An 11,303-nucleotide genomic window follows, 5' to 3' on the forward strand; every position below is an offset into this window, starting at 1 on the left:
TTCTTGCTTGTCCTCATGAGCACTGGCAATAGGATTGCTGTGATAAATGTATATGTGCCAGACAGTCTTGTGCAAAATCTGGCTTCCCATGTCCACTGAGAAGCACTAGAAATCAGTCACAGGATGGAGAACACCCCATGTAGGCTTCCTTTCCTTCCACAGCAGACACCTGCTGAGACGGTTGTCTGGAATATTTGTGGCAGTACAGAATGGCCCTTTACATGCTTTGGGGCACAGGCTCCTCTTTAGAAAAGCAAGGCTGCCATCTCATGGTGAATCCAATACCTGCCACCTCCTTTCCTGAAACATCCCATGAGTTTTCAAACAGGGCCAAATACATGTGGGAGTGGCAGAAGTGCATGTGTGTGTGCAAGTGTAAAAGTGGAGCTGATTAATTTAAGCGGGGGGAGCATTTATAGCACAGTTTGCACAGACAGGAGAAAGAAGGAGAAGCTTCTTCTCCCCCCCCCCGCCCCCAGTAGAATAAACAATAAAGGCAAAGCAAAGACAGAATGTGGGCAAGGGGAAGAGTCAGCCCCCCCCCCCCGGCCACCTGCCCATACTGTCCTTTAAAAAAACACTCCCCACCCCCCCGTTTCTTTAAGATCAACACAGTCCCAGTTAGGCCCTGCTAATGTCACATTCAGTTGCACCCCCAAATACACGAATATGGCAGAAATAGATGCAATCCCTCCTGGGTGGAAGTGCCGATGAGGACATGTGTGAGAGAGGCCCAAGTCCGCTCAAAAATGACTGCCTTCTGAGCCTCTTTTCCAAGAGGTCAGAATTTTGCATGCAAAGACATCAGGTTGTTGATCCTTCCATTGCTGAATATGCCCTATTCCACAGGAGAAATTACTCTTTTGTAAGAGTGCTATAGTTGCTGACCTCAAGTAGATTCTGGTCTGGATCTCGGAAGTAAACAGATGTAATTGGACCAACTGCGCCAGTTCTGAGTACTGGGCCTTCTTCGATTTTCACTCCACAGGCCTGTAACAAAGGCATTGTGGGAGGGAATAAATGAGGAAAGAATAATGTGCAACATCCTCTACCCCTCCCATCCATCACCTTTTCCACATTTTTTTCATAGAACTGACATGAGCTGGAGGTGCTATACTGGACCCGATCCGGCATCAGGTCTGGGACTGAAATCATTTTGAGTGCTCCCGTGGGCAATCTGTGTTGGGGGAAGAGACAGGGAATGTGTTGGTTCTTCTAAACCTTTCAGTGGCTTTGGACCAGGGGCCCAATTGGGTGGTAGATCTACTCCTTTCTGGAGAGCAGAATTCACAAGTCTGTGCTAGGAGACTATTGTTCTTCCATTGGAAATGGTCCAGCTGGGTTTCATGCATTTTAACCTCTACCTGAAACTAACAAGATACGAGAGTGAGCATTGGGGGGACACCCAACTATTTATCGCCTTTTCATCACATCCAGGTGAGGCAGCAGCATCCTGGCTTGGTGCTGCTCGGGAAAATAAGCTGCAGCGGTGCCCTGCAAGGTGAGCCTGCCCAGTGCCGAATGTTATGAAATGCAATGAAACACACAGACTTTTTAGTGGGAGGGCCTCGTTTCAATTTAGTTTCCCAGTTTTGGTTCCGCATTCCAGAAGCTGCTTTAATGAACTTAACCAGCAAATTTGGTCCATTATTTCTGCTTTTTTTCTGTTATGCAAACCCCAATTGACAGCTTGATAACACTTCTGAGTTCTTTATTATTCCTGAAACTCCAAGTAGAGTTTGTGGCTCACAGTACCATTGATAGCTTTGACTGATAAATCAGCTATGCCTGCTGCTTCTGCTGTGTGATAGAGATCTATCTGGCCACTGCCAATCATGCTTTGCTGACTTCTAGGTTGGGTCATAATAATGTGCTCTATATTATGCTGCATTTGAAGACAGCTGAAAAACTTCAGCAGAATGCTGGTGCCGATAGGCCTCAGTTGATATTCTCACCCATTTTGAGATAGCTGGCTGCCAATTTACTTACAGATGCCAACCTCCAGGTGGGGCCTGGAGATTTCAGCATTACAGCTGATCTCCCAACTACAGAGACCAGATTCCCTGGAAAAATGGCTGCTTTGGAAGGTGGATTCAATGGCTCCATACCCTGCTGATGTCCCTCCCTTCCCCAAATCCTGCCCTCCCCAGGTTCCACCCCCAAATCTCCAGGAATTTCTCAAGCTGGAGTGGGCAACCCTGCTTTTAGACCCAGTTCAAGGTGCAGCTTCGACCTAAGTGGCCTGAATTGCTTTCTCCCCACCACCTCACTGCATCTAGTCCCTTAATATCCACCAGCAAGACTCTATCATGTGGAGGTTAGATAGACCTCAACGAGAAACTGGGTCTTTCTGTTACAGTCCTGATGCTTTGCCGTGCATGCCTGAATTCCTTCCTGCTGCTTCTCTGGAGGCAGGTTAAGATGTTGCTTTTTCAGTGTGCCTTTGATGACTAGATTAAGACCTTTCTGGGGGCTTCTGCTGCTTCTGCAAAACATTTTATTTACTTCTAGCTTCTGTTGGTTTTAAAATGCTGTTAGTGTTGCAGCTTGAATTTGTATAATATTCTAGAATATGGTACAGAACTTGGATATCTATTGAAAAGCAGCGTATGAGCCTTTCAAAATACACACACAGAGGTATTTTCTCTGAAAACTGATCCCTCTATCAAAACCAGAAGATGGTTGGGTTGGGCAGGCATGCGCCAAATACATTTACGGCATGCAAGCTTTAAGAGATGGCCTCTCTAGAGCAGCCCCACCAAGGGCCTTTGCTCTCGCCAGCCACCATCTTGTCGTTTCTGACCTTCAAGTGCCCCATCAGTTGCTCCAGGGGCTTCTCCGTGATGAGGCAGATGTCCAGAGAGCCTGGAACTGGCTTGTGGGCCTTGGGCTCAAACTCCTTCCCTGCTTCATGGAGGTTAAACTTCTGGTTCCCAAAATGCAAGGCTTTGCGGTTTCCCTGTGAACAAGCCAAAGACAGTGAGTGAAGGGGAAGTTTGACAACTCAGGACTTCCTAAGACCAGATCGAACGGGGATTGAGACACACCCAAAGGGCTTGTTTGTATTGGAAACACGGCAGAATGGACCCTGTATTTAAATGCAAGTTAAAATAAATTCTGTATTCAAACTAATCCACATTTCTACATAAATAAAAGCTGGGTGGTTTTCACACTAAGGCAAAAACGCGCAAAACTCTTGTGAGAAGACACTATCTTCCGCGTTTTTCACGCGATGTTTCACAACATTACGGAAGCAGGTTAGTAGTGTGAAAACGGCCATGGTGTCTGTGATCTCTACAAATTATGCACAATTGCAAACATTTGCATATTTACTACTGTAATTTATTCTGGTCTTGCTGGCTATGAGGAAGGAAAAGGAGGTCCCCTCTGAGCAATCCTGCTTAGCCCCTCTCCATCCCAGCATGTAGAATCTAAACAGGAATTTTCTGCATACTTTCATGCCTCTGAGTTGGATTCTCCCACTAACAGAAGGTACTTGTGTCCCCAGAATGGACGTTTCCTTCTCACTGCAGCCTGTTGGTCTCCCTGAAATGCTGCTCCTGGGGGACAGGGGACTGTGTGAATAGCATGAGAGGCAAACTGGGCTGTCTGCTACAGCGAGGGGAATTGGCAGAAATAACACCCCCCTCCCCCCGCCATTAGCAGAAAAATGAGTCTGGATCCACCCTTATGAATGCAACAAGAAACACTTGAAAAAATGAACTCTGAAACTCTAGGGCAATGGAATTCTGCAACTAGAACTAAATTCTGTACTTTTGTGGTATTACACACAGTCCAGTCAGAATATCTGCTCAACTCCAGTATTTCTGATGGATTTGGTGCCTTGTCCCTGACTATATTGTGGTGTGGTATGGTTGGTGTATAATAGACAGTTTCTTGTCCTTCCAGGCTCTGCTGAGGGACCAGCAGCTGCCTAGGCTTCAGGCAAGTGTGGCAAAGGTCTCTTGGTAAAGACACCAAGGTATAAAAATGGGATGTGTTTGCAGACTCAAGACAGCCACCCCTTGGGCCTCTGCTCTGTCCTCTCTTTTGCATTCTCACTAAGTTAGATACACCCACCCACCATCTCTACAGCCACTAGGCAGCTCTTTTTTGTTTATATTTATTTTATTTTACTTAATTTCTACTCCCGCCTTTCTCCCCAATGGGGAATCAAAGTGGTTTACATTGTTTGCCTCTCCTCTATTTTATCCTCACAACAACTCTGTGAGGTAGATTAGGCTGAAAGTGTGTGACTGACCCAAGATCACCCAGCAAGCTTCCATGGCAGAGCTGGGATTCGAGCCTGGGTCTCTCAAATCCTAGTCAGACACCCTAACCACTACACTACACTGCTGCTTCTTGTTCATTTGGGACCCACAATGCATCTACCCATGGTCTAGAGTGTCATTCCCAGCTTAAGCACCTTAAAGGTGACAACTTCCATGCCGAGGACCCGCGAGTAGAAGGCTACTGTGTCCTCAATGCTTTTCACTGTCATCACTAGGTGATCCAAGCTGCAGATCCAGGCTTGAGGTGGTGCCACATTGCCCTCCTTCCAAGACATTGCTGGAGGGCCAAGAACCTAAAAAGGCACAAGGAGGAAGCCTCTGGGGTGAACTGCAATTGCACAACAATTTATCAAGAGTGTGTACAGCCACACCACCCAAAGGCAGGGAACAGAATCCAAGGAAATGGGTTTTCATTAAAAACAAAACAAAACAGGTTCTAGTCCTGTTCAAGAATACAAAGCCAGATTTGGAAGTGTGGAAATCTCTAAAGAGATGAGGAGCCCAGGAGAGTTTCCACAGGTGACAGGAATGAGCTTCTGTGGCCTGTTCAGTTCTTGGAGCCATGGCCAGAGGTGGAAGCAGAACCAAATGGTCTCTGCACATGCCACAGAATCCAGGTTAAACACATGGAGAGTGCAAAGGAGGTGGGTTTGGGGCAGGAGACATTCAGGTCTGAAAAAGGAAGAGGCCACTTGTCAGGGCTGGCCCCTCTTTCTTGGGAAGTTCCTGGGGATTGGGGGTCGGTGCCTGGGGTAAGTGGTATTTTGGGAGGGGAGCGAGATCAGCAGGCATATGCTGCCCTAGAGTCCAAGCTCCAAAGGTGCCATTTCCTCCAGGGGAGATGATCTCTGTAATCTAGAGATCTGATGCAATTCCAAGAGAACTCCAGGACCTACCTGGACGTTGGTAACCCTATCCTCTTTTCTGGCCTATTTTCACACAACTCCTAGGGTTAAAGGTAAAGGTAGTCCCCTGGGCAAGCACCAAGTCATTACGGACCCATGGGGGGACGTCGCATAATGACGTTTTCTTGGCAGACTTTTTTTGTTACGGGGTGGTTTGCCATTGCCTTCCCCAGTCATCTACACTTTACCCCCAGGAAACTGGGTACTCATTTTACCGACCTTGGAAGGATGAAAGGCTGAGTCAACCTTGAGCCGGCTAGCTGAACCTGGCTTCTGCCAGGATCGAACTCAGGTTGCGAGCAGAGCTTGGGCTGCAGTACTGCCGCTTACCACTCTGCACCACGGGGCTCTTTTACCTAGGGTTAAGAATATGCAGGTGTCACCCGGGCTGTCTTTTTCTTTCTGAGCCATGTCTATTTTGAGGAATTGCAACTGTTTAGCGCATTTGCCCTCCGCATACCTTGGATATGACATGGTACAATTTGTTCCTGCAGCCTTTCTCCTGCCTTCTGGCAGATCTTGCACCCAGAGTTTATGTATAAATTGCCCCCCAAAACAAAAGTTGGTGAATAGAGTGTAAATGAATACCTGGAAAGGCAGACAGGAAGCTCTAAACAGCTGTTTGGGGGTCAGGAACTGAAAACTCCTCCAGCTCAGCACTTCCTGGACTTGGGCAAATTGATTGACGTTTCAGCAAGGTAATCCCTCCCAGGGTAACCAGGCTTGGTTGCGTGAGCAGGGCTAGTCATTATGCCTCTGGATGTCAAACATTTGCCGGGCTTTGATTAGATCAATCGGGAGACAGCATCGACTGGTTGTGACAGAAGAGAGGCCCTTCAACGGAACTCCCTTCTGAAAACGGAGCTCCCTTCTGAGTTCAAGAACAGAAGGTGGGTTTTTCTGACCTATCCAGGAGGAGAACAGCTTCAGGAATATTCATAGCCACAAGGTCACCTGCAAATAGCTCCCTTTATTATTTTTAAGTGCTTCACACAGCAGAATCAATATGGAACACCTGAAATAGCAAAACTGGACTCGACCAGGGGCAGGACTGGTGATGGAGAAAGCGTCTAAGTGGAGGATGCAGGGATGACACGCTGGAGCCAGGAAATATGAGCTGCTGCCTGCAGAAAGTCCAGCTGCCACTGGGATGCGGGGCGCGCTCCTCTAGCAGGAGCAAATGAGCTGCTGTGCTGTGTCACAGCAGGGCACGACTGCCGCTTGCTCTCCGCGAAGCATCTTTGAGCATCAAGCAATGGCTGCTGTGTCTCTTCAGCAAGTCGCATGGACGTGAACGGAAGGCGATTCCACCTAAGTGAGCCCAAAGCAATTACTGATGGCCAGGGTACGAATGAGCCCAAATGCAGCTGTCCCACACAAACTGCTGTGGCACTGATTGCCTGGGTCTGTTGTGCTCATATTTTAATCTCACAGTCGTATTTTTCAAACATCTTTTACTTGTACTGCTAAAATCGGCTTATATTTTCTGGTTTGACTTAGAAGCTTCAACTATCACCCCTCATTTGAGATGGGAGTGAATCAGAAAAAACCCCAGAAAGGGGGGTGGGTGCACATTTTATTTCTCAAACTTTTAAAAAGTACTCCTCTTCCATTTTTTTTTAAAGTGAAAAAGTGGAAGTGCCGCTTAAAAAAGATTTTCTGCTTTGGAATGGGGTGCATGCAAGGCCTCTTGTACAGCACTGCAGTCTCTCTTAAATACAACATGTCACTTTCTAGCCTGAGTTAGACAGACGTTAATTTTTCTGCACTCTTTCCAAATATGAATGTCTTGAGTTTTGGAATAAGGCTGACTGTATGGACAGATGGCTGTAAGGACAGATGGCTGCTTTTAAGTCCAGACAATGCCAACTTCATTTTGTTCGTGTTGGCATTTTCTATTTTCTACTCTTATTTTATTTCCCCCGCTGTTTTCTCAACTGACAAAATCTGAGATGTACTTAGGTGATAAAGGAGCTATTTCAGTCCACGTTATTTCACTAAATCAGTAATGTAAGTTTCCCCAAAAGGACAAACTGCAGCTCCCTGGAGCCATTTCAGCTCGAGAAAATTACAATGGAGGGGATGCTTAAGCCCCTTCTCCCCCATACATCAGGATACTGATCCAAATCAGATTTGCACATGCCTGGAAATTAAGTTTTGAGGCAGCACTGAACTCCAACACAGTATATAGATCACAGGATCCATGAGGGACACAAAGACTTTTCATTGATCCAGAGGAGTTAGCTGTGTTAGTCTGTAGTAGCAAAACTGAAAAGAGTTGAGTAGCGCCTTTAAGACTAACCAACTTTAGTGTAGCATAAGCTTTCAAGAATCACAGTTCTCTACGAGCAGAACCACAAGTGACAAAAGGCACAGATTGGACACTTGTCAGCTTCCCTCAAGTTTTGATGGGAAATGTAGGCATCCTAGTCTTGCAGCTTGGCTCTCTGACTGCTGTCCAATGGACTTTTCAACTGTCACTTGTCCAGCATTCCGCCAAGCTGCCTACATTTCCCATCAAAACTTGAGGGAAGCAGACAAGTGTCCAATCTGTGCCTTTTGTCACTTGTGGTTCTGCTCTAAGTCAGATGCGTGGAGGGAGTATCTGACGTGGAGCGAGCATCCCTCCACACATCTGACGTAGAGAACTGTGATTCTCAAAAGTTTATGCTACACTAAAGTTGGTTAGTCTTAAAGGCACTACTGGACTCTTTTCGAAAGACTTTTCATTGTGTGAATTGGCCCATAAGGATTGCAACATGTGCTACTCTTATATTTGAGATAATTGTTTGAATAAAACGAAGATATTTACATTTGCAAATGTTATAAATAGACCAAGTACAGTTATATGTACTAAGTCATTCATAGCGTACTCTATGTTCTTAAAGTCATTAAGGACTGGATATTGAAACCAGTATTGCTTATATTTCAGTTTCCCCAACATTTCCATCCTTCTCCATTTTTTTTCCCTCCTCCCATGGCTTCATAATTTTCAGAAATTTTATCTCTCTTCTGCTGGTCACAGCCAGTATGAATATGTGAAACTTCTGCAAAGATGTTAAAGATCCAGAGATGCAAACTGGACAAACTGAATTGGGGATCAAATGCTAACAAGTAGTGCCACGGAGAAGAAAGATGGTTTCCCTGGGCCCTGCAAAAACCATTCAGAGAGCTTAAATCAGCCGTGGCATGAAAACTCTGCTCCTGCCATTTGTACCTGGACAGTAAAGAAGAAATGCTGCTTGGCTAGCACATCCTATTTCCTCCCCTCCCCTCCCCCCCCCCATTGTCACCATCACAGACTGTCAATTTTAGCTAGGACAAGAGAATAGGTCATGGACGTGCCTGTGCTACTCATAAGCCCTAAAATTGTTCCACCCTTCATTGGAGCAGTAGAGAAAGGAGACACTTAAGATAAAAGGGCAGTGAATTTTGATCAGAGAAAATATCGTTCTTCATGCAGCAGAATGTCAGCCCAAAGAATTCATTGCTGCAATAGGCAAATGATAACACAGGTTGGATCCTTGCGCTGTTCAGTCATTCCTTTTCCACAGTCAGCTGTGGAACACAGTCAACAAGAATTGCAGCCTGGCTTCTACACAGCACTAAACAGAGCACTATATCTCCTCAAGAGAAAAAAACCAGCAATATTCATATATGTTCCTCCTATATGTTTACCCAGAAAGAAATCCCATTCATCAAAGGTTGGGCTTCTCCCTGCAATTTTCCTTTTGTGCACACCTTTAGTAGTTACGTCCTGTAGCTACCTCTTAAATCAATGGCTGATTATCGTTTTTTGTTTTGGGGTTGCGAAAAACAGCTTAAACATTGTTTTTCTCTTGGCAAACAAATTGGCTGTACATTTTTATAAGTTAATTATGTAATAGCTGTATAATAATTGTTTTTTAAAAAAGAGAATAGCTTTGGCTGTAAAGTGAAAAGTAGGAAATGCTCCCCTCCCCTCGCCAAATCCTCATAAACTGGTAAATAAGAACTGATTCATGATTACCATGGCCAGCCAGCCAGAGAGAACTGAAGTAATTAATTGAACTAGAAGCAAAATAAAAGGAGGAAAATGTAAACAATATCCTTGAGGAAACGCAATAGCTTTCTGACTGTCCACATTGGGCACCCTGGAGCTGCAACTGCATTTTTACCCCTTCAGAAGAAAAGGGTTACATTTGAATAAAATCTGGAATATTCCAGAACTGCTTAGAGAGTGATAATCATTTGGCTTTGTATTGTCAAGAACAAAACAAAAATGGAGTTTATTTTGAACATTCTAGATGAGTTTACTTTGGCACTCCTAAAATAAAAGACCATTGCTCTTCAGAGAAACCTGCCTTCCTTTTCAAGTACAAACTCATCCTGTTTATTTCATCATGACTTGCTGGTCCCCCAAATCACCGTTACCCCAAACTATTGAAACTGCATGTTGCATTTTGAGTACAACCCCTCCAAAACAACAAGCAAGCCCGAGCTATCTACTCACCACTGCCACGGATGATTGCTAGGTTTGCCAGTAATTTCTTTCACCCACATTTTTCTTAAGGGAAAGGTCCAGATACCTGTAAACAAGGCCACCACAGTCCAACCCCATGCTCCACAAAATAAAAAATAGGCAGGGGTTGGGGAGAGAGTTCTGTGATGATTTCTCATAAATCTTTGTCTGGAACCTTCTAGATTAAAAGAAAAGAATAAAGACTTTTGACCCATGTAATGTTTTGTTAAACCCCATTCACTCTCTTGGTAATGAATGTACCTGTTGTTAATACTGTTCCCTTATTAAGCAAGCAAACAAACAAACAATCCCCCCCCAAACCAAAAACAAAACATTTTTTTGCAATTAACTGGTCCTGGGAGGAATTAATTCCAGGTTTAGCAATAAGGCAGCTTCCTTGATCAGAAGGCTATTGATGCACCCAGGTCCCAGCTCCAGTGGTGGCTGCTCACAGGTCCTGCATGAAAGAGTTTATTGAAGGGTCGGCCACCCCCCCACTCAACAATATTCCATTCCCTTTTCCTCAAGAGGCCTATTTGTAAACTGGTCACTTCATGTAGGGCACAGAGCTAAAGAACACCAAGTCCGGCTTATCCTGGCGACTTTGGGTAGGTTATATTTCTTCACAACCTGGATGACTTTTCCCATCTCAAAGCCACAGGCCACCTCTTGTTTTTTGAAAATGCTGGGGGAATAGATTGCCAGCTCCAAGTTGGGAAATTCCTGGAGATTTGGGGGGTGGGGCGGGACCTGGAGAAACCTGGAAAAAGTGGGGTTTGGGGAGAGAAAGGATCTTGGCATGGCATAATTCCATAGAGTCCACCCCCAAAAGTAGCCATTTTCTCCAGGTGAACTGATCTCTGTGACCTGGAGACCAGTTGTAATTCTGGGAGATCTCCAGCCCCTACCTGGAGACTGGCAACCCTATGGGAGAATGAATACTCAGTGAATTGACCCGCTAGGATTTTAATTTGCATCCAGGCCTCTTGCCACGGTGAAGAATAAGCAGAGTGTCCTTTCCATCTCTGCCCATTTTCCAGGTATTCCCGTGTGCATTGTGCCTCTTTGTAGAATGTACACTTGTTATAGGGACTGTCCATTCTTCACCATCTTCAAAAGCCTCTTTTTACTGGCCCTGTTTCTGAGGTCAGCAACTGAGACTTTACATGAATACCAGAGCAGAGTGAGCTTGTGTGTCCATGATCTCTGCCCATACTGGATTTAGGCTGCCTGCAATCACAGGACATGCATGGCTGCACCAGAGTAACACCAAGACACACAGTGTCCTCTGGTTCCAGGGCTTGTGTGCCAACCTCTGCCCGTATTTCCCCCTTGCAGGGCAGATCTGAGGCTCTATTTGTCCTGGACTATAGCCGCACCCAATGCAGCTGCTTCCTTCTCTCCTTCAATGGTGGGATTAATGAAGAGTTAAATCATGCACAAAATATACATTCGTATATCTAAAGGAATCGAATGCTCTTTGCCTCGGGAAGCTGTAGACATTTGCCTTGACAGGACAGAGGAACTCTAATTGCTTGTTAAGCATTGCTGACAAGATCCGTTAGAGATTAACTGCTCTCAAAATGCTAATTGCCTCCCATTCCC

At 45.4% G+C, this 11,303-nt stretch overlaps 1 protein-coding gene across 1 annotated transcript; it reads right to left on the bottom strand.

Moving 5' to 3' along the window:
- Window positions 1-569: 569 nt before the first annotated feature.
- On the bottom strand, window positions 570-6,483 carry GLOD5 (glyoxalase domain containing 5). Its single transcript, XM_054995844.1, has 5 exons — window positions 6,400-6,483; window positions 5,786-5,860; window positions 4,427-4,585; window positions 2,804-2,959; window positions 570-990 (listed from the first exon to the last, which is right to left on the bottom strand). The coding sequence occupies exons 1-5, from the start codon at window positions 6,481-6,483 to the stop codon at window positions 856-858; spliced, it is 609 nt and encodes a 202-aa protein (XP_054851819.1). The 3' UTR covers window positions 570-855.
- Window positions 6,484-11,303: the final 4,820 nt, after the last annotated feature.

This window comes from Eublepharis macularius, chromosome 13, assembly GCF_028583425.1.
Source record: "Eublepharis macularius isolate TG4126 chromosome 13, MPM_Emac_v1.0, whole genome shotgun sequence".
NCBI classification, from domain to species: domain Eukaryota; kingdom Metazoa; phylum Chordata; class Lepidosauria; order Squamata; family Eublepharidae; genus Eublepharis; species Eublepharis macularius.